Genomic DNA, 22,830 nt, shown 5'->3' with positions numbered 1-22,830 from the left:
GGCCCCTCTATGATGATTTTTTTGTTGTTGGCCGTTTTGACAGTTCTTGGGTTGTTTTGATTATGTTGTTAGAGCTTTTAAAGCACATTTTTACCCAAAGCTATCCTGGCGCTGAGCACTGTCTAACTGGTTTCCATGGGTGCGGCGTCCTATTTAGAGAACAGCCATGTCTTCAGCACCTTCCTAAAGGAAAGAAGCTCAGTAGAATTCCTGAGATCCACTGGCAGGTTCTTCCAGGCTTTTGCGGCACAAAAGATGAAACTGCTCTTACCCCAGTTAGCTTTATTCACTTGGGGAACGATCACTTGTTTTACTTCAGAGAGGCGCAACACTCTTCTGGGAACATAACCATTGGAGACGTCTGCTCAGATATTCAGGACCACTGCCCATCAAAGACTTCAAAATCGTGCACAGCGCTTTGAATTGTGCATGTTTTTTAACTGGGAGCCAGTGCAGTTGTGGAAGTCGATGTCTGACTGAGTCGAATCTTAGTGTGCCCATTAGCAGCCTGGCTGCCACATTTTGCACTAGCTGGAGTCTGTACAGATGTTTTTTGAATGTTCAGGTACAGACTTGCAATAATTCAGCTGTGACAAAATGAGGGCTGAGACTGCTGTCCGAAAGCTATCCTCTGGTAGGAAAATGTTTTGCTCGTCGAGACAACGCCGCTGACCTGATCGCTAAAGGCAAGTTTATTGTCCATAATCACTCCCAGGTTTTTGGCTTTCACAGTGGGTGATGGGGGGGGGGGGGCAACATGTGTGGAGCCTTCTACCCGCTGCTCGAGATCTCCTCCATTCATAATTTGCTTCAGTCTCAGGTTATCCAGGTCTGAGGGGTTCTCCAGATAAAAGTTGAAGTCCCCCAAAATTGTGAAGGAGTTAGCGCACAACCTCTCCTCCAAAAGAGTACTAATAGAATCAAGAAAAGCACCTCTCGGGCCCAGGGGCGGTAGATAAGCTTTGAATGTGTCCTGTGGGGAGAATCGCACACTTAATGACTGGGCTTCACTAGCTGGGTTTGAGGCTGTAGAGAATGTGGGCTCTTAAAGGTCTATCCAACGTGTGGCAGAGAAAGTTAGGGGGAGAGGCTTTGACAATGTCCGGTCCTGAGGCGTGATCCGTCCATGAGTCTGTTAAAAATGCCCTCTTAACATTGTGTTCCTCAATAACAAAGGAAGCATTCCGTGCTGTGTTTAACCAGAGACCTGGCTCTGCTTGTTTGTACCACCTGACTGATTAAAAGAGTAGTTACTAGGAAGGGCCATAATGTGCGGCGAGGGGCCGATGACATTTTGTGCAGGAGGCAGCCAGGTCTTCCGGCATGAACCTGGGGCAGCACGCCTTCCCACCCTCCGGATCCAGACTCATAAGGATGTCTCTGGAATAAGTCTGTAAATCTGGTCGAAAAAGATCATGTGATCCTACTAATGCTGATCAGTTTATCGATTCTTACCAGAGTGGATTTTGGTTGCCAAAAGTTCAAGAATTGCTTATGTTTTTCGTTTTTATTGCAGTTAACCTGTGCTGCTGAGGTCACTTTTTAGTCTTTTACATTCTTTCTTATTTTAAATCCTTTGGTTGTAGGGAAGTAATCTGACCAACTCGCCTCTTGGTTTCTTAATATCTATTTTCACATGTTGAAATGAGTAGGTCTGCTGAGAATATGTATGTTGATTATGGTTTGGGGTCTGCTCTTTGAATTTTATAAATTGCTTAGATGAGCCCCTGTCTTTTGGATTGGAATTCATGTTGCTCTTATGCAGCTTTTCACCGTTGCATGATCAGCTCACCAGCACCATCTCTTTGACCACTTATTCCCAGCCTCTTTTATTATTTACCAGAGTGGGGCAGTGACCGTCCTACCGGCATGTCCTTTGCCAACCCTGGAGGATTTATTGTAATGGCCTCTTTGGATGTTTATGTTCGAGGCATATGGGCTGCAGATGGTACATTTATGAATAGATCGCCATCTGGTGTTGGGCTCGGATGATTGTACTTGTTTTTCTCTTGGAGAAGTCTTTTGTCGTCACAAGACTGGCGACTCCTCCTTTGGGTGCTAGTGCGCATGGGCATCGGCTCCATCCTTAGATTGTTTTTTTCCGCCATCGGGTTCGGATGAGGATCGAAGCGCTCCGGATTGACTTCGAGAAAAAGTGATATTTCGGCGCGTATTCCCTTTCCAATTCGACGGTATTGTTATCGAACGCGATTTCATTTCCATTCCGACGCATTTCGACTCCAACAATAAACATTTTCTTATACGTCGACGAGACCGGGAGGCCTTTCTCGACGTAGTTCAGCCCGGAGTCCATGGAAAGGACTCCATTTAAGAGATGTCCAACGTGTGGTGCTAAGTTCCCATACAAGGACCTACACAAGGTGTGCAACCTCTGCCTATCGCCTGAACACGAATCCAGGGACTGCGAAGCCTGCGCAGCATTCTCCTCCAAGTCGACTATAAGAAACAGTCGAGCCGAAGACACGAGGTTTCGAGAATGCAGTCGGAGGCAATCCCGGAGCTGTTCGAGGCCCAGCACCTCGAAGAAGAAGAGGAACATGAAGACGAGTCTGGGTCGGAAGTGGACGAGTCTGATGTCGAAGAAATCGACGCTCAACAAACCGTGAGTGACGACGTCCCCTTACCAAAAAACCGACCCGTGTGGTACCGACCCCGCCTTCGAGCCCGGTCAGACTACCGAAGAAAGTTTCCGACGCCCCGCCTTCGGGCCCGGCAATGAAACCAAAACCGAAACTCTCGGCCTCCCACCATGTCGGATCCGAGAAACGGTCGACATCGACACCGAAGCTCCATACAAAGGAAAGCTCAGCATCGAAACATTCCATGTCGAAACCGAAACATGCTTCGACGTCGAAGACTTACTCGACACCGAAAAAATCGGAATCGAGCAAATTCTCGGTGCCGAAAACACAGAACATTGACCGTCATAAGCAAAGGCACCTTTCGGAACCAAGAACTTCGGTACCGGCACAGGAGCAGCAGACAGATCCAAAACAAAAGACTTTGTTTATCGATCCGCAAACTGGCAAAGTGGTGACAAAATCACCGAAAAAGAGGAAGAGTGAACAGCTAGATGACAAAGCTCTTCCTCCTAAAAAGAGAACAATGGGGACAAATACAACTCCTCCCCTTTCTCCTCGACCCAGAGACACACCCTCTTCTCCTATTCCTCACACTATGCCAGCTATTCCTCCACCTTCTACACCAAGACCATCTACACCTCAAACAGATGTAGACTTTGATACAGGGGAGGGAGAACCTCATGGGGATGATGACACTATCCCAGATGAAGAAGACCCATGGGAGAATTATGATGCAGGGTCAGATGATGATAACGACCCAGAATTATACTCCTCAAACCCTTCACCACCTGATGATAATACAGGTTTTGTACAGCTGATTAATAGGGCAGCAAAATACCATAAGGTAGATTTGCATACAGAACCTCAAATAGAGGATTTCCTTTTAGAAACGCTACCTGCTGCACAAAGAACATCAGGAACACTACCTATGCTAAAGGATATTCTCAATCACACAGCAGACCTATTCAAATACCCTGTGAGGGCTAGGGTATTAAACCCAAGAATTGAGAAAAAATATAAGGCAGCCCCAAAGGACCCAATATTTATCAAGGGACAGGTACCTCTGGACTCGCTTGTAGTCACAAACGCTCGTAAAAGAGCAAACTCATTATCTACAGGAGAAGCTCCTCCTCCTGATAAGGAGTCCAAGCTAATAGATGCATCAGGCAAAAGAGTAGCATCCCAAGCCGCAAACAGCTGGCGCATAGCTAATACACAAGCGTTACTTGCACACTATGATAGAGCGCATTATGACGAGTTAGATAAACTCATCACACATCTCCCTAAGGAACATCAAAAAAGGGCAGACCAGCTTATACAGGAAGGGAAGATAATAACTAACACTTCCATTAAGTGCGCCTTCGACGCGCCAGACACTGCAGCAAGATCCATCAACACCAGTATCATGTTAAGAAGACATGCATGGCTTAGGGTCTCGGGGTTCAAACAAAAAGTACAAACATCTTTATTGAACCAACCTTTTGATCAAAAAACACTTTTCGGCTCAGGTACAGATGAGACCTTAAAAAAGATGAAAAAACACACAAACGGCTAAATCAATGGGAGCATCACAACAGCCAACTCAAAGGGATTCCTTTCGTAGGTCTACCTATAGAGGGGGGTCAAAGAATACAGGCACAAGCCAGCAATCTACCTCTTTTACACCAACATCACCCAGAGGTAATTCAAGAGGCAGTTACAGAGGTAACAACAACAAGGGTAGAGGTTGCGGAAATAACAACCGCAGCTCCCCAACCCCAAAACAGTGACTTAATATATCTCCCCCCAGACCATATAACACCGGTCGGGGGACGTTTATCACAGTTCCTACCTGTCTGGGAAAACATATTGTCAGACAGGTGGGTGAGACAAATTATCCAACATGGTTATTGCCTAGAACTCACAGCTACCCCACCAAACATCCCCCCCAGACAGCGTCCAATGAGTCAAGATCATCTGACATTGTTAAAACAGGAAGTACTATCACTGCTACAAAAGCATGCTATAGAGAAGGTTCCAAAACATCAGCAAGGGACAGGAGTATACTCTCTACACTTCCTAATTCCCAAAAAAGACGGGCCTCTAAGACCAATTTTAGACCTCAGACCTCTCAATGCATACATAAACTCGGAACATTTCCACATGGTCACGCTCCAACAAGTACTTCCTTTACTGAAGAAAGGGTACTTTCTTTCTACACTGGATCTAAAAGACGCTTACTTTCACATCCCAATTCACAAAGCCCACAGAAAATAGCACCAAGGGTGTTCACAAAATGCCTAGCAGTAGTTGCAGCACACCTAAGAAGACAACAAATACATGTCTTCCCTTACTTGGACGATTGGCTAATAAAAGCCAAGTCACAGGAAGAATGTCTTCAGAACACACAGAAGACCATTCAATTGCTGCACCAGCTAGGGTTTATGGTGAACTACACAAAATCCCACCTACAACCAAAAAAGGTTCAACAATATCTAGGGGCTACTATAGACACAGAAAAAGCCAAAGTATACCCCAATCCAATCAGGATCCAAACAATGATCACGCTGATACAAAAATTTCAACCACAACATTCACTAACAGCTCGAGTATTCATGCAGCTGTTAGGGATGATGTCCTCCTGCCTACTGCTAATACCATATGCCAGACTACAAATGCGTTCACTGCAAGAGTGTCTAGCGACACAGTGGAATCAGGCTCAAGGTCAGATTACAGATCTGGTGTTGGTAGATGACTGCACACATCGCTCTCTGAAGTGGTTGAACACAACAAACATTTCCAAGGGGCGGTCGTTCCTAGAACCGATTCCACAAGTGATACTAACAGCGGATGCATCGCTCACCGGATGGGGAGCGCATATGGAGAAATATACAGTGCAGGGAAAATGGAGTGTACAGCAAAAAAGACTGTACATCAATTATCTGGAACTACTAGCAGTGTTTCTAGCATTAATAGCTTTTCAAATGCAAATACTCAACAAAGCAGTCCTGATCAGAACAGACAACATGACTGCAATGTATTATATTGAAAAACAGGGGGGGACACACTCTCCAACTATCCAGACTAGCGCAGGACATCTGATGATGGGCCATTCCTCAAAAGATCTATCTGTTAGCCGAACACCTACCAGGAGTTCAAAATCAGATAGCAGACATCCTAAGCAGAGAGTCAGAACAAATACACGAATGGGAACTGCACAACCAAATACTACAGCCATTCTTCCAAAGATGGGGACAACCAGAGATAGATCTTTGCCACTCATCAGAACGCAAAATGCCAAAACTTCGCATTCAGGTACACACACCACCTGTCCCAGGGCAATGCGCTATGGATAAATTGGTCCCAAAAATTTGCTTATGCTTTCCCCCTCTCCCACTAATTCCATTAGTGGTTCGGAAACTGCAACAACATTCAATGACAATGATACTAGTAGCACCCACGTGGGCAAGACAGCCGTGGTTCACCACGCTCCTGCAACTCTCACAGGTGCCACATCAAAAGTTAATATTATTACCCATGCACCTTACACAGAACCATGGAGAAATAATGCACCCAGATCCCAAACAATTGAACCTAGCGATCTGGCTCCTGAGGTCATAGAATTTGGATACTTAGATTTACCTCCAAACTGTATGGAAATCATTAAGCAAGCAAGACGTCCTACCACCAGAGCATGCTATGCAGCAAAGTGGAAAAGGTTTGCTGTATACTGTAACAGAAACAACATCAACCCTCTGGACACATCCACTAAACAGATTATTTGCTATTTACTACACTTGCAGCAATGCAACCTTGCTTACACCTCAATTAGAGTACATCTTGCAGCTATAGCGGCGTACCTACAAAACAGACAACATCTTTCCCTGTTTAAAGTACCAGCAATAAAAGCTTTCATGGAAGGCCTCAAAAGAGTCATTCCACCAAGACTACCGCCTTCCCCAGTCTGGAATCTCAGCATAGTACTTACCAGACTAATGGGACCACTTTTCGAACCTATGCATAGGTGTGAAATACAATTCCTCACATGGAAGGTGGCCTTTCTTATAGCTATTACTTCACTCAGAAGAGTAAGTGTTGGACAGGCCACATGAAGGGCCGCTCTCCCCCGGCCCAACCAGGCCTGAGTCCAGTCACACAAGTACCACACACCACCATTGCACGTCCTCCGTCCCCTCAGGGACCCCTGCCCTCGAGCATATTGACCTCGTGGGTCCGATCCACTGCCGGCCCACGCGCCCAGCCTGGGGCGCCATCTTGGACACTCCACCACGAGGCCGCCTGGCCCCCGATCGACCTCAACCCTGGGCCTGGCCGGCCTCAGACATTCCGGCACCACCCTCCACCCAGGAGGTGAGCGGGCTACTTGACAAGTCAATGGGAGAAAGAGGTGCCGATGGCTCTCCCCCGCCAAGTGCCGCTCGCCCATCGCCTCCCCGGGCGCTGGCTCCACCCCCCTGCTGGGTGTCTGGACTCCCTCATCCCGGACCTCCCGACCTCCAAGTGCGAAGGTCCGGACATCAAAGCCCGCCAGCCCTATAACTGGGGCAGCTCCAGAGCAGGAAGGCAGTTGTATCTTGGAGTCGAGAGACGCAAAGAGGAACTCATCCTTGACGGACTACTGGCGCTGCCGTAGCTCTGTCTTGTGCACCATCGTCCTGCCTGTTGGCGCTGCCACAGCCTTCGCAACCTTCTTATCCTTCATCGTCGTCGGGACCTGCTGGCGTGGCCGCGGACCGTTGTAACTGTCATCTTCACCGGGACCTGCAGGCTCCGCCGCGGACCGTCGTCTTCCTTCGTCCATCTCGGGACCTGCCTGGCTCCGCCGCGGCCCGATCATCTAGAACGCCGAGCTCGAGGATTGAGAGCTATTTTTCACTCATTGGTAACAAAGACTGTCCCGCTACCCCTTTCCTAAGCCAGAGACTAGAACCGAGGGGACCCCTGAGTCCGGACCTCCTTGTATCATATCATCGTAACCTAAGAATTGCCTATAAAGTCTCGTTAACCTTCAATCTTGTGTGGTGTCCGTCTGTGGGGGGGAAGTTACTTGTCTGTACAGTCGTTGGAGACGGCTCTCCCCGGAGACCTCTCCCCGTAGTCTCGGCCGACCCTCCCGGTCCGTCTAACATTGGTGGCCAGCGGCGCGATTCGAATCACCGCATAACGTACAGAGAGTAGCTCACCCCACGACGAAATCACAATGACAACTAAAGAAAGCGGATCAACCGAGAAATTCCAAATGGAGAAACTGGAAGAGTACAGCCATCGTGAACTAAAACAATTCTGCATCGAACTGGGTATCGCTACCACCGGACTAAGCACCAAAGACGATTTCAAGCATGCCCTAGAATCTTGGGCAGAGACCGGGGCTGCCGGAACCCCCGGTCAAAGCACCGCAGAAAAAACCACCACGGCCCCTGAAGGGCAAAGAACGGGTCTCTCGCAAGACGAGATCCAGGAAAGAGAAAGAACCCGACTACACGAGCTGGAAATGGCCCGACTCAAGATGGACATTGAACTCAAGCTGGCCGAACAAAAAATCAACTTAGAGCACCTGCGTCTCCGAGAAGAAAGAGAGGAGAAACAGAGACAAAGGGAGCTCGAGGAAAAGAAACTGGCGTACGAACACGAACGGAACCTAGCCGAGATCAACCTGCGCAAGCAGAATAAAGAAGCAGGGGTGCCCGAGCGACCCCACACCTCAGGGGCCACGGAGAAAAAGGTACACATCCCCAAGGATGTTGTCCGAGAATATTTCCGAGAGGACGACATCCAGCAATGGTTTAAGGCCTATGAAATCGCGATGACTGCACACCGGATCGATAGAAGCGATTGGGGAGCCGGTCTATGGGGGAGATTCCTCAATGAGGGCCGCGATACCCTGCTACAGCTCCCGGACCACCAGATGACCTCCTATGACCATATGAAAGCGGCACTCCTCACCCGCTATGGCCTCACACCCGAGATGTACCGTCAGAGGTTCCGAGACTGCACCCGCATCCCGGGTACAACTTGGGTGGACTATGTAACATACTTCAGCCGAGCCTTCGAGGGCTGGATCAGAGGAAGCAACGTCACGACCTACGAACAACTGTTCAATCTGATGGTGTGGGAGCATCTGTCGAACAATTGCTTCATTGAACTCCGCCAGCACCTCCTCGACAGCAAGTTAACAGATCCCCGGCAGCTCGCAGCAGAAGCTGACCGGTGGGAGATCACCAGAATAGGCCGGAATGGGTTCTACGAACAGAACCGGAACAACAATGGTCAGCACCGACCCAGAGGAGGAGGAGGGGGCCAAGGGCGAGGAAAAGACAACGCTCCGACCGCCCCCGCAAGCAGCACCACCCCCCCGGCCAACCGGGGCAGCACCCCGGCGCGACCAGGGTACAGAGCCAATGTCACGTGTCACCGATGCCAACGAGTCGGCCACTACGCAAACGACCCAAACTGCCCGCAGTACCAGAGCCCAAGACCCCGCCAAGTGGCCGCCGCGGCCCTAGGGGAAGAACAGATCTCCGAGGAGCAGGAAGAATACGAACAAGAGCATCAGGAGTGGGAGCCAGCCGCCATGGCTCTAGCATGCTTAGGGGGAAAAGACATGGTCCCGCGGGTCCCCCTACCCGCTAACACCCAGAAGTACAGCCAATGGGTGAGCATCAATGGACGCCGGGCCGAAGCCCTTTGTGACACCGGGGCCAGTGTAACAGCCGTCCGCTGTCACCTGGTGACCCCAGAACAGTATCTACCGAACATTCTCTGCCCTGTACGATCAGCCGATAACTCGGAAAGTTTGTGTCGGATGGCCTGCGTCCCTTTCGAATGGGGAGGGGTCTCCGGCATGTTGAAAGTAACAGTCCGAGACGACGCCCCCGTAGACTGCCTCCTTGGAAATGACCTTGAAAGCTCTCCGTGGGCAGCCGTGGAGCGAAGAGAACACCTGGGGATGTTAGGCGTCCCAGACTGGGCGTGCGTCACCACCCGGTCCATGGCCGCCCGTGCCAACCACCGCCCAGAAGAACCCGAATGGCCGGCGCCACCGCCTCCGGTCGCCCCAGCCGAAACCACCGACCATGACATCCCCCTCGAACCAGCTCAACCCTCCGACCTCGCTAACCTCGAACAGTGGCCTCAAGAAGAAGGGCCCACGCAAGAACAATTTCGCCAAGAACAGAAGACCTGTCCCTCCCTCGAGGGACTCCGCCAGCAAGCGCTCGCCCAAAGCGCAGGGGATACCCCCGGAACTCATTGGGTCTACTGGGACAATGATCTGCTGTACAGCGAGCAAAGAATCGCCGAGCTGGGGGCCAACAGAGTATTAGTGGTGCCCCTCCGTTTTAGAGACTTTCTGCTAAACCTGGCCCACGATGTCCCCCTGGCAGGGCACCTGGGACAGGATAAAACCTACAGTCGCCTAGTGACCCACTTCTTCTGGCCCAAAATGAGGAACGATGTGCACCAGCATTGCCGATCTTGCCCCACGTGCCAAGCCAGTGGAAAGAGCGGCCGCAAACTAAAGGCCCCCCTGCAACCTTTCCCTGTGGTCACTACCCCATTTGAGAGGGTCGGAATAGACATTGTGGGGCCCCTGGACCCGCGCACAAAACAAGGCCATCGATTCATCTTGGTGCTAGTGGACCACGCCACCCGCTACCCTGAGGCTGTTCCTCTACGAACTGTGACAGCCCCGGTAGTCGGCCGGGCTCTGATGGGGATCTTCTCCCGTGTGGGCTTCCCCCGAGAAGTCGTCAGCGACAGAGGCACGAACTTTATCTCTAAATACATGAAATCCCTCTGGCAACAGTGCGGGGTCACCTACCGATTCACGACCCCCTATCACCCCCAAGGGAACGGACTTGTTGAGCGGTTCAACCGCACGCTAAAGGGGATGATCGGGGGGTTGGAAGAGCCCCTCCGTCGCCAGTGGGATGTGCTGCTGCCGTGCCTCCTCTTCGCCTACCGAGAGGTCCCTCAGAAATCCCTAGGCTTCAGCCCATTTGAACTGCTATATGGACACCCAGTGCGGGGGCCGCTCAGCCTAGTCAAAGAGGGCTGGGAGATGCCTCCGTTAAAGAACCCTCCAGATGTCTTCCGGTACCTCCTCACCCTCCGCAACCAGACCCGGCGGTTCAGAGAACTAGCGAAAGCCAACCTAGAGGCCAGTCAAGAGGACATGAAAAAATGGTATGACCAGAATGCCTCATCCATTGAATTCGAACCTGGCCAACAGGTATGGGTGATGTCCCCCACTGAGCCATGCGCCCTACAAGACAAATGGACGGGGCCCTTCAAAGTAATCGAGCGCAAGGGTCCTGCCACCTATCTCATCGACATGGAATCCTCCCGGAGCCCTCTCCGGGTCCTCCACGCTAACAGACTAAAGCCCCACTTTGTGCGAACGGAGCTTAGCCTCCTGATGGCCACAGACAATGGGGTTGAAGAAGACTCCGAGCCTCTCCCTGACCTCCTACGGACTCAGGAGCAAGACGGCTCCGTGGATGGGGTCCGGCTCTCGGAGGCCCTCACCAGAGAACAACGCCAAGAGTGTCAAGCCCTCCTGTCACAGTTCGCCAGCCTGTTCTCCCTCACCCCAGGGGTCACTTCCTGGTGTGTGCACGATGTGGACACCGGGGACAGCCCCCCTATCCGCCACCGGGCCTACCGCGTGCCAGATCGGGTACGGGCCTGCATCCAGGAGGAAGTAGCCAAGATGCTCACGCTCGGGGTCATCGAGCCCTCAGACAGTCCCTGGGCCAGCCCTGTCGTACTGGTCCCCAAAGCAGCTGCCCCCGGCACCACACCAGAACTCCGGTTCTGCGTCGACTACCGGGGCTTGAATGCGGTCACCAGAACAGACGCACATCCCATCCCCCGGGCAGATGAACTAGTCGACCGAATGGGAGCTGCCCGCTACCTCAGCATCTTCGACCTGACAGCAGGCTATTGGCAGATCGGCCTCACACCCCGAGCGCAAGAACGTTCTGCCTTCTCCACCCCCGATGGCCATTACCATTTCACGGTCATGCCCTTCGGCATGAAGAATGCCCCAGCAACATTCCAACGACTCGTCAATCAGGTCCTGGCGGGGCTCGAAGGATTCAGCGCCGCCTACCTAGACGACATCGCTGTATACAGCCACCATTGGACCGAGCACCTCCACCACCTCCGAGCAGTGCTGCAAGCCCTTCAGCGAGCTGGCCTCACGATCAAGGCCAGCAAGTGCCAAATTGGGCAAGGGTCTGTAACCTACCTCGGACACCAGGTGGGAAGCGGCCTAGTGGCCCCTCTGCAGCTGAAAATTGCCGCCATCCAGGCCTGGCAGCCCCCCATCACCCAAACCGAGGTACGAGCCTTCCTGGGCCTCACGGGCTATTACCGAAGGTTCGTGAAAGACTATGGTACCATAGTGGGGCCCCTCACAGAACTCACGTCAAAGAATCAGCCCAAGAAAGTCAACTGGACCCCAGAGTGTCAAACTGCATTTGAACAATTGAAGGCCGCCATGTGTTCCGCCCCTGTGCTCCAGGCCCCAGACTACAGCCGGGAGTTCGTCGTCCAGACAGACGCCTCCGACCAGGGCATTGGGGCAGTCCTGTCTCAAGTGAACACCGAAGGCCTTGATCAACCGGTGGCCTTCATCAGCCGGAGACTCCTGCCACGGGAGCAACGCTGGAGCACCATAGAGAGGGAAGCCTTCGCTGTGGTATGGGCCCTCAAGAAGCTCCGGCCCTACCTTTTTGGCACCCACTTTCGGGTGCAGACCGACCACCGACCCCTGCAGTGGCTGATGCATATGCGGGGGGAAAACCCAAAGTTGCTACGCTGGTCCATCTCCTTGCAAGGTATGGACTTCACAGTCAAACACCGGCCTGGGCCAGATCACGCCAACGCGGATGGCCTGTCCCGGTTTTTCCGCCTCGACGAGGAGAGTCCCCAAGAGGATGGGTAACTCTCCCCGCCTTCAGCTGGGGGGGACGCATGTTGGACAGGCCACATGAAGGGCCGCTCTCCCCCGGCCCAACCAGGCCTGAGTCCAGTCACGCAAGTACCACACACCACCATTGCACGTCCTCCGTCCCCTCAGGGACCCCTGCCCTCGAGCATATTGACCTCGTGGGTCCGATCCACTGCCGGCCCACGCGCCCAGCCTGGGGCGCCATCTTGGACACTCCACCACGAGGCCGCCTGGCCCCCGATCGACCTCAACCCTGGGCCTGGCCGGCCTCAGACATTCCGGCACCACCCTCCACCCAGGAGGTGAGCGGGCTACTTGACAAGTCAATGGGAGAAAGAGGTGCCGATGGCTCTCCCCCGCCAAGTGCCGCTCGCCCATCGCCTCCCCGGGCGCTGGCTCCACCCCCCTGCTGGGTGTCTGGACTCCCTCATCCCGGACCTCCCGACCTCCAAGTGCGAAGGTCCGGACATCAAAGCCCGCCAGCCCTATAACTGGGGCAGCTCCAGAGCAGGAAGGCAGTTGTATCTTGGAGTCGAGAGACGCAAAGAGGAACTCATCCTTGACGGACTACTGGCGCTGCCGTAGCTCTGTCTTGTGCACCATCGTCCTGCCTGTTGGCGCTGCCACAGCCTTCGCAACCTTCTTATCCTTCATCGTCGTCGGGACCTGCTGGCGTGGCCGCGGACCGTTGTAACTGTCATCTTCACCGGGACCTGCAGGCTCCGCCGCGGACCGTCTTCTTCCTTCGTCCATCTCGGGACCTGCCTGGCTCCGCCGCGGCCCGATCATCTAGAACGCCGAGCTCGAGGATTGAGAGCTATTTTTCACTCATTGGTAACAAAGACTGTCCCGCTACCCCTTTCCTAAGCCAGAGACTAGAACCGAGGGGACCCCTGAGTCCGGACCTCCTTGTATCATATCATCGTAACCTAAGAATTGCCTATAAAGTCTCGTTAACCTTCAATCTTGTGTGGTGTCCGTCTGTGGGGGGGAAGTTACTTGTCTGTACAGTCGTTGGAGACGGCTCTCCCCGGAGACCTCTCCCCGTAGTCTCGGCCGACCCTCCCGGTCCGTCTAACAGTAAGTGAATTGCAAGCATTTACAATACAAGAACCATTTCTGCAGTTACACCAAAATAAAGTGGTTCTTAGAACAAACCCAAAATTCTTGCCTAAAGTAATTTCAGCATTCCACATCAATCAGCCAGTGGAACTACCAGTCTTCTTTCCAAAACCACAGACGGTAGCAGAAAGGGCCCTACATACATTAGATGTCAGAAGGGCGATATTGTACTACATAGAAAGAACACAAACTTTCAGAAAGACAAAACAACTATTTGTAGCGTTTTCTCCTACACATTAAGGCAATCCTATCTCTAAAGCAGGCATTGCCAGGTGGATTGTAAAATGTATACAAATATGAGGTTTGCTTTTTCCCCAGTGCCGGACCGTGCTAGTGGTGGTTTTTCATTCTTAGTGGTTTAGTTTGTGTGCTTGCGTAGTGTCAACTGGGAGACTATATTCATATGAAAGGACATTTACACTGTGCTGGTCTAGCAGATTTCTTTATGTGGATGGGGCTGTAATGTGAGTGTTGGGTTGGGTTGGGTTGGCTTGCCATTTTTTTGTATAGTTAAATAGTATTTATTCGTAACTTGTCCACCTTTGCTTGGAACTGGATTCCTCTATTGTATACATTGATTATATATTGATTGTCTTTGGACCCTTGGTGAAGGCACTATTTTACTCCTGTAGAATGTCTACCCTTCTTTCCTACACTAAGGTATTCACATACTGGTTTCTGCAAGAAATCTGAATGGTCAGTAGAAGGGTTCTCTTCATTTTGCTAACTTCTGTACTCTGTCAACGGTCTGCAGATCATTTGAATCAGTCTGACTTGTGCTTGTTTTCTTGTTAGGCTGTCTTGAATTGCTCCTATTTCATATTTTCTCGATACTAGTTTGCATAAAATGTTTCCTATTTTACATCCATTTTATTTTACAATGATTTTCATCCAGCCCCTTTGGAGTCTATCATCTGGCTTGTTGTATTATTCCTTGGGTGTTGTAGTTTAATTAAAGGTGTCAAAGAATGTCCCTCAAGTTAATCCGACACCTGCATGTGAAATCTCTGGAGGTGCACTGGATAGTTTTGAGGGTTCCAAACAGTTAACTCCATGGCTGCTATGCGTTTTCCCCATCTGTGCTGCAAATTGTTGTTTTACATTGTTTCATGACGAGCTGGGCTCGTCATGAGTGTACGAGGAGGCTACACCATGACGAGCCCAGCTCGTCATGAGTGTGGAAGGGGTTAAAGAAAATAACTTTGTCAATGTATTTTCTCATGATCTTTTTTTTCTTTAACTTCTTTGTGATGTCTATTTTACTGTGGACATTTTCTTAACCCTTTCCACGCTGATGACGAGCCGGGCTCGTCATGGCGCAGCCTCCTCGCACGCTGATGACGAGCCCAGCTCGTCACGTAACATGCGTTTTGAAAAATCTCAGCGTGCGAGCGGAATTCCGCTAGCGCGCATGAGGTTATGATCAACTTTGCCTCTCAGTTTTAGATGTCATTCCACATTTTGCATTACTGTTGCTATCGTGCTGCCACCTCTTTGGCTGTTGTCTCAGTTCACAGTGTTTGTGTTTGAGCACATTTCCTACCACAGGTTTCGTGAGCTAGGGTGCGAACCATAGAAGTATAAAATGCTCTAGCTGTCACCGTAAAGCAAACTAAAAGAATGGTCTTGGTGGTGTTTATACATAATTGATGGTTGGACAGGGATCTTCTACTGATGGTAAGATCATTCTACATGTTTAAAGCTAGTTTGGAAAAGGATCTCTTCCCTCCCCTTCGCAATACTTGAACCTTGGACTAAAAGAAGGCTGGATTGGCGTCCGAGACCAACACGGATGGTATGAGCTTAATTTGTCCATATTGAAAGAAGGACCCACCTTGTAAAAACTGATTGGCAATATATGCATATATGATGAAGCAGTGGACTGCTCCATCTGCCCGAGAGATTACTGAAAGGGGTGTGTGACGAAAGCTTTCCCTGCGACTGAACAACCTGTATGAGGAACCATGAAATGCCCCAGTCTGTGCTGCACTTGCTCATTGTGGGGTTCGCATGGAGCGTCTGTTGCAGTCAACTGTCCTGTACCTGTTCTTTAAGATAGTGAACTTGTAGTTCTTGCCCATGCTGTACCTGTGTTGTTGAAGCTTGGAAAAAGACCTTTCCAATAAACAAAAGCTGAAACAATTGCATTGTAAATACTTATTTCTAATATTAGATCCCTGCATGGGTCAGGTTTTTATAAAATACATCAATGGCGGCTTTAGATAAGTATTAAACATAAAACAGTATCTGTAGTTTTTTTACGCTAATGTAAGTGAGCACCAGTATTAAACATAAAACAGTATCTGAAGTTTTTTTACGCTAATGTACGTGAGCACCAGCTTGTTTTTTTCCCCCTACTGCTTAGGACATCGGAAGTAATGTACCCAGTACAAAGTGTTGGCCAGACGCCCACACGTCAACATAACAGTAGTGGATCTGATAGTACTACGAAGAAGTCTGAGCAAAAGCAGAGACCAGGAAGACCCAGACAAAATGACAGAAACTCTTATGAACCAGATTACAATACAGGAGGAGAGTCCTGTGATGAGCTTGATGACGACTGGGACAGGTATTGCTTTAAAAAGGTCCATTTTGTCTATTCATGTTGGTCATTTTTTATGCAATGGTATCAACACAACTTAGTTATACTTATTCTTTGGTCCCCTGTTGAAAACAGCAGCAATTACTTTCATGACCTGAATGTGGATTTTGTCTCTTCCATTGTGTACATGTACAGTAAGTTTCCCTTAGGACTGTAAATGAACTACGGAATAGTAGTAAAGTCAAGGCTTTACATTTGTAAAACCCTGACTTTATTATGTAAATATTTGAATAAGCTAATACATAGCATGTGAAGAGCTAGGCGGGTTAGTTTTTCTTCAAGTACTTGACTGAAATTAGAGTGCCTTTTTACAGTGTGTAATCCATATTAGATGGTCCAATTTTGATGCACGCAAGTAATGATACACCTATTGCAGTTGAGTTGCTCGGTTTGCCTCCAGTAATTACAGTGTACATCAAAATGCTGGCTGTGCTGCGTCATCTGTTATGCCTTGGTTAATTGCATACAGGTACGTTTTAAGATCTTTTAGGATGTGGTCTGGAATTTGACGTAAATATGATGGCCCATAATCAACCTCTGAATGACTAAATGGGCTCATATACTCAGCTTGGGACTGGACGAGTTCCCTCTGCCAATAAATCATTTTGACACGAGAGGAGGAAATGGAGAAATGACATGTTCTGATCATTCTGGATATAACGTAACATAGTCTTTCTCCTTTTCTCTTTGGTGTAGACACATAATTATTTCATCTGATGCTTTATCCCACAAACACCTGTTTTTAGACCATCCACCTGTGTAGTAGACACACGTGCCAAAGAGATGTGTGTGTGTGTTCATTTGGGGACTATGTAAGTGGTTTCATTTTTGTTATATGGCCAATGGGTTTTGTGATCAGGATACATAAAAGACGCATGCCCTTTTTTATGCCAAGGAGTGTAGGTAGAAGGGATTCTTTGGCATTTGTGGTTATCAGGTGATGATAAATGGGTGCTTTTTAGAAGTATTGAACTTGGATATAAGTAGCGAGCAGCTTCTTTGAGAATCACACCCCAGTGTTTAGCTGTGCATGCTGCTTCAAAAGATGCCAAGATTGGGTGTTTGACTTGAGCCTATATACAGATTAAAATACAGTGAATTACTTAAGAGCTATATCTGAGGTAGATGGCACCATTGTCCAATCGGGCAAAGAGTACTTCGGTGGTGCAGCTACTGGTCTTCTCTTTAACCTAAGGAGAAGCTTAAGATTGTAAAGGTTCATTATTTTAAGAACATTCACAAGGGAGCAGTCTGGGCCAGCACATGAGAAATGAGTGCACCTCCTGGGTCAGTGGTCTTAAGCCTGAGGCCGCACAAAAATATGAGCGATACACAGGCGGCATCAGGGGTATCTGCCTGCATGTAACGTGTGCCGGTGCGAGTGCTTAATGCTTTATTGATAGTTTTGTGTAGTCCTTGAGAATGAGCTGCAAAATGCTGAATAACTTTTACTCTTTTGCGGCATACTTTATTCAACCCTGCTGCTCAATTTGGGTCAACGTGGCGATAAAGTCGAACACTTAGTGTTCCATGTAGAGGATAATGCACATTTGGAATGTAATGAATTGGTTGTGACTAATAAAGTGGTTTAAAGTTGATGGCGGCCAGGCGCTTTATTAAATTCCAAAATAAATGTGTTGAATCATGATTTTTGTGTACCTTAATACTATTGAAATTGCTTTGTGTAAGACCGATCTAAATAAAGTTGGGGAAAAGCACATTAGAAAGAGAATATTACAATAAGGGTGTAATAAAGTTGAAGGTTTCCGCTATTTTTAAAAGTCAGAATGCTGAGAAATTCCTTGAATATGCCATCTTGGCAACATGATCGAAAGAGGATTATGCAACCAGGAGCAGTGTAGAACAGGTCTTGTGAGGAGTATTGTGAAAAGGTATGAAGCCATTTTTATTGTTGGACTAACAGTGTGGAGAGATTATATGCAAATGTTTCAAACTGAAACTAAGGTTGCACCCCTACATTTTTAAATGAGATGTGTGCTAGATCAGGGAAGAAATAGGTCTTTTATAGGAATATATGAGGAGGGAAGATAATAGAGCCTATGAAATATATTCATTTGTTGCATGAATGGAAAATTGACAATCCAATAGACTTCTAACTGCAGATTCTTCACCGTAGAATTACCCCCAGGCGTCCGACTGGATCCAGAAATCTTTTGTGAGCATTACCCGGTAGTTTGTGTCATTCGGCTCCATGTGACTTTGTTAGCAATGTCCGTGTCGGAAATGCCATCCAGTGCCTATATAGGCATCATCTAGGTGCGATGATGTCTGGTATTCTCTGTCTGCTCCATCCACTGAATATTCTGAAAGAGCTACCCCTTAGTCACTTTTTCACCAAGCTTTTTCTTTTTTTTTTTTGAACGTTTTGTCTGTCTTTTTTGCGATCGTACCCCCTGATATGGCAGGGATTCCTTTAAGAAGGCTAGCATTAAGCCTTGCGGTGTCTGTCACAGACAGGTGTCAGTGACTGACTCGCACCTTGTTTGCCTGTGGTGCCTTGAGTGGAACCATGACCCGGGTGTAATCCTGCAACTCTTTTAGGATTAGGTTTGATGTAGCCAAGTGCACTCTGGAACACAACCTTGTGAGCAGTACTAAATTTACCAAACAAGAGTAGGATCGTGAGTTCATGGTATTTAGCTAAACCGTTTAATAATGCCTTAGAGAGAGCTATGTATTCCAAAAGTGAAAAGCATGTATTTTAGATGTAAATGTGTGTATTTTCTGAACTCATAAGCGGAGGAGGGTTGTGGTCATTTCCAAAATATATTTAAAGCAGATATTTGAGTGATTAATGGTACCATTTTACTAATACTACCTTTGTGCCAGAGACACTGCAGCTGTGACCTATCGTGTCTTGCTCACGTATAGGCGTTTCAAATTTTAAAATCCTTTTTACCTTGCTGCTGGCAACACTTCCTGATGCACTAAGCGATCACCTCTGGTAATCTTGCATGGGGTTGCCACAAATGTAATCTTGCCTGACGTGGTCATTATTCGACCGCTGTCATTATTAGTTTGTGGTGATTTTCTTTGAACATATGTAGCTCCTATTGCAGAAAAGGTGGATAGCCCTGATCTAGACTATATTAAAGTTTGGTACTTAGCGATTACAGTGAAATAATCTACTTTTGGTGGGACCAAGTTCCCCCTCTCCCATCTCTGTTTGATTTAGTTTTCAGGATTTTAATCTCTTTACTTCATTTGCGCTCACTTGTGAAAGAGATTGTATTCTACGGGGGCTTGGAGTCTGCCCATTACTTACCTCTTTTGGCCTTAATTTTCATTTTCACTTGCTGCCTTCTAATTGAGCAGCATGAGCCTGCTTCACTTCCACTACTTTCAGCTGGAGCATGGACTAAGAAGAGGTTGCTTCATCTGAATTTGGGTCCTTATGCTACTGGCGCTGTGATTGAGGTACTGTTTTTTCTTTCCTTTCTTCTTCACATGCCATCCTTGCCAGTATTGTTTATTCCCTTTCATCCCCCTGTCTGTGCTGCATAGTCCATCCCAGCCCCACTGTCTGCGTTGCCTATTCATCTCTCTGTGTTTCCTATTCCCCCACCCACCTGCCCATCACTCTGCATTGCCTATTAAATTACCCATCCACCTGCCCTTCACTCTTCATTGCCTATTCCCCAGCCACCCGCCCATCGCTCTGGGTTGCCTATTCCCACCCACCCATCGCTCTGGGTTGCCTATTCCCCACCCACCCATCGCTCTGGGTTGCCTATTCCCCAGCCGCCCGCCCATCGCTCTGGGTTGCCTATTCCCCACCCACCCGCCCATTGCTCTGGGTTGCCTATTCCCCACCCACCCGCCCATTGCTCTGGGTTGCCTATTCCCCACCCACCCGCCCATTGCTCTGGGTTGCCTATTCCCCACCCACCCGCCCATTGCTCTGGGTTGCCTATTCCCCACCCACCCGCCCATTGCTCTGGGTTGCCTATTCATTACCCACCTACCCATCGCTCTGGGTTGCCTATTCATTACCCACCCGCCCATCGCTCTGGGTTGCCTATTCCCCACCCACCCGCCCATCGCTCTGGGTTGCCTATTCCCCACCACCCGCCCATCGCTCTGGGTTGCCTATTCCCCACCCACCCGCCCATCGCTCTGGGTTGCCTATTCCCCACCCACCCGCCCATCGCTCTGGGTTGCCTATTCCCACCCACCCGCCCATCGCTCTGGGTTGCCTATTCCCCACCCACCCGCCCATCGCTCTGGTTGCCTATTCCCCACCACCGCCCATCGCTCTGGGTTGCCTATTCCCCACCCACCCGCCCCATCGCTCTGGGTTGCCTATTCCCCACCCACCCGCCCATCGCTCTGGGTTGCCTATTCCCCACCCACCCGCCCATCGCTCTGGGTTGCCTATTCCCCACCCACCCGCCCATCGCTCTGGGTTGCCTATTCCCCACCCACCCGCCCATCGCTCTGGGTTGCCTATTCCCCACCCACCCGCCCATCGCTCTGGGTTGCTATTCCCACCCACCCGCCCATCGCTCTGGGTTGCCTATTCCCCACCCACCCCGCCATCGCTCTGGGTTGCTATTCCCCACCCACCCGCCCATCGCTCTGGGTTGCCTATTCCCCACCCACCCGCCATCGCTCTGGGTTGCCTATTCCCCACCCACCCGCCCATCGCTCTGGGTTGCCTATTCCCCACCCACCCGCCCATCGCTCTGGTTGCCTATTCCCACCCACCCGCCCATCGCTCTGGTTGCCTATTCCCCACCCACCCGCCCATCGCTCTGGTTGCCTATCCCCCACCCACCCGCCCATCGCTCTGGTTGCCTATCCCCCACCCACCCGCCCATCGCTCTGGTTGCCTATCCCCCACCCACCCGCCATCGCTCTGGTTGCCTATCCCCCACCCACCCTCCCCTCTTTCTGCGTTGCCTATCCCCCACCCACCCTCCCTCTTTCTGCGTTGTCTATCCCCCACCCACCCTCCCCTCTTTCTGCGTTGCCTATCCCCACCCACCCTCCCCTCTTTCTGCGTTGCCTATCCCCCACCCACCCTCCCCTCTTTCTGCGTTGCTATCCCCCACCCACCCTCCCCTCTTTCTGCGTTGCCTATCCCCCACCCACCCTCCCCTCTTTCTGCGTTGCCTATCCCCCACCCACCCTCCCCTCTTCTGCGTTGCCTATCCCCCGCCCGCCCCTCCCCTCTCTCTGCGTTGCCTATCCCTGCCCGCCCCTCCCCTCTCTCTGCGTTGCCTATCCCCTGCCCGCCCCTCACTCTCGGTGTTGCTTATTCTCCTGCCCCTCTCTGCGTTGTTCAGTCCTGCCTGTCCCCCCTCCTTCTCTCTTTGCATTGCTTAGTCCCTGCCTGCCCCCCTCCTTCTCTCTTTGCATTGCTTAGTCCCTGCCTGCCCCCCTCCTTCTCTCTCTGCGTTGCTTAGTCCCCTGCCTCCTCCCCCCTTCTCTCTCTGCGTTGTTTAGTCGCACGCCCACACCTCTCTCTGCTTTGCTTACTCCCCCTCCCCACCCCCCCCATCCCCAGCCCGCCCCTCTCTCTGCGTTGGTCAGTCCCCCCCGCCCGCCCCTCTCTCTGCGTTGGTCAGTCCCGCCCGCCCCTCTCTCTGCGTTGGTCAGTCCCCCCGCCCGCCCCTCTCTCTGCGTTGGTCAGTCCCCCCCGCCCGCCCCTCTCTGCGTTGGGTCAGTCCCCCCCCGCCCGCCCCTCTCTGCGTTGGTCAGTCCCCCCCGCCCGCCCCTCTCTCTGCGTTGGTCAGTCCCCCCCCGCCCGCCCCTCTCTGCGTTGGTCAGTCCCGCCCGCCCCTCTCTCTGCGTTGGTCAGTCCCCCCCGCCCGCCCCTCTCTCTGCGTTGGTCAGACCCCCCGCCCGCCCTCTCTCTGCGTTGGTCAGTCCCCCCCGCCCGCCCCTCTCTCTGCGTTGGTCAGTCCCCCCGCCCGCCCCTCTCATTCTGCGTTGGTCAGTTCCCCCCCCCCCCCCCCCCCCCCGCCCGCCCCTCTCTGCATTGGTCAGTTCCCCCCTCCCGCCCCTCTCTCTCTGCGTTGGTCAGTCCCCCCCTCCCGCCCCTCTCTCTCTGCGTTGGTCAGTCCCCCCCTCCCGCCCCTCTCTCTCTGCGTTGGTCAGTCCCCCCCTCCCGCCCCTCTCTCTCTGCGTTGGTCAGTCCTCCCCTCCCGCCCCTCTCTCTCTGCGTTGGTCAGTCCCCCCTCCCGCCCCTCTCTCCCTGCGTTGGTCAGTCCCCCCCCCTCCCGCCCCTCTCTCCCTGCGTTGGTCAGTCCCCCCCTCCCGCCCCTCTCTCTCTGCTTTGGTCAGTCCCCCCCCCCGCCCCTCTCTCTCTGCTTTGGTCAGTCCCGCCCCTCTCTCTCTGCGTTGGTCAGTACCCCCCTCCCGCCCCTCTCTATCTGCGTTGGTCAGTACCCCCCTCCCGCCCCTCTCTCTCTGCGTTGGTCAGTACCCCCCTCCCGCCCCTCTCTCTCTGCGTTGGTCAGTCCCCCCCCCGCCCCTCTCTCTCTGCTTTGGTCAGTCCCCCCCCCCCCGCCCGCCCCTCTCTC

The 22,830-nt window shown here is 51.2% G+C and overlaps 1 protein-coding gene across 1 annotated transcript in view; it reads left to right on the top strand.

The window, feature by feature from the left end:
- The window catches only part of OCLN (occludin), a 183,502-nt gene that overhangs the window by 104,646 nt on the left and 56,026 nt on the right, over positions 1-22,830 (top strand). The window contains exon 6 of the mRNA XM_086960820.1: positions 16,046-16,249. Coding sequence (XP_086816946.1) covers positions 16,046-16,249 — 204 coding nt within the window. The remainder of the gene's footprint in view (positions 1-16,045; positions 16,250-22,830) is intronic.

Source organism: Lissotriton vulgaris, chromosome 3_1 (genome assembly GCF_964263255.1).
Source record: "Lissotriton vulgaris chromosome 3_1, aLisVul1.2, whole genome shotgun sequence".
Taxonomy (NCBI): domain Eukaryota; kingdom Metazoa; phylum Chordata; class Amphibia; order Caudata; family Salamandridae; genus Lissotriton; species Lissotriton vulgaris.
This window is presented reverse-complemented; position numbering and strand designations above follow the sequence as displayed.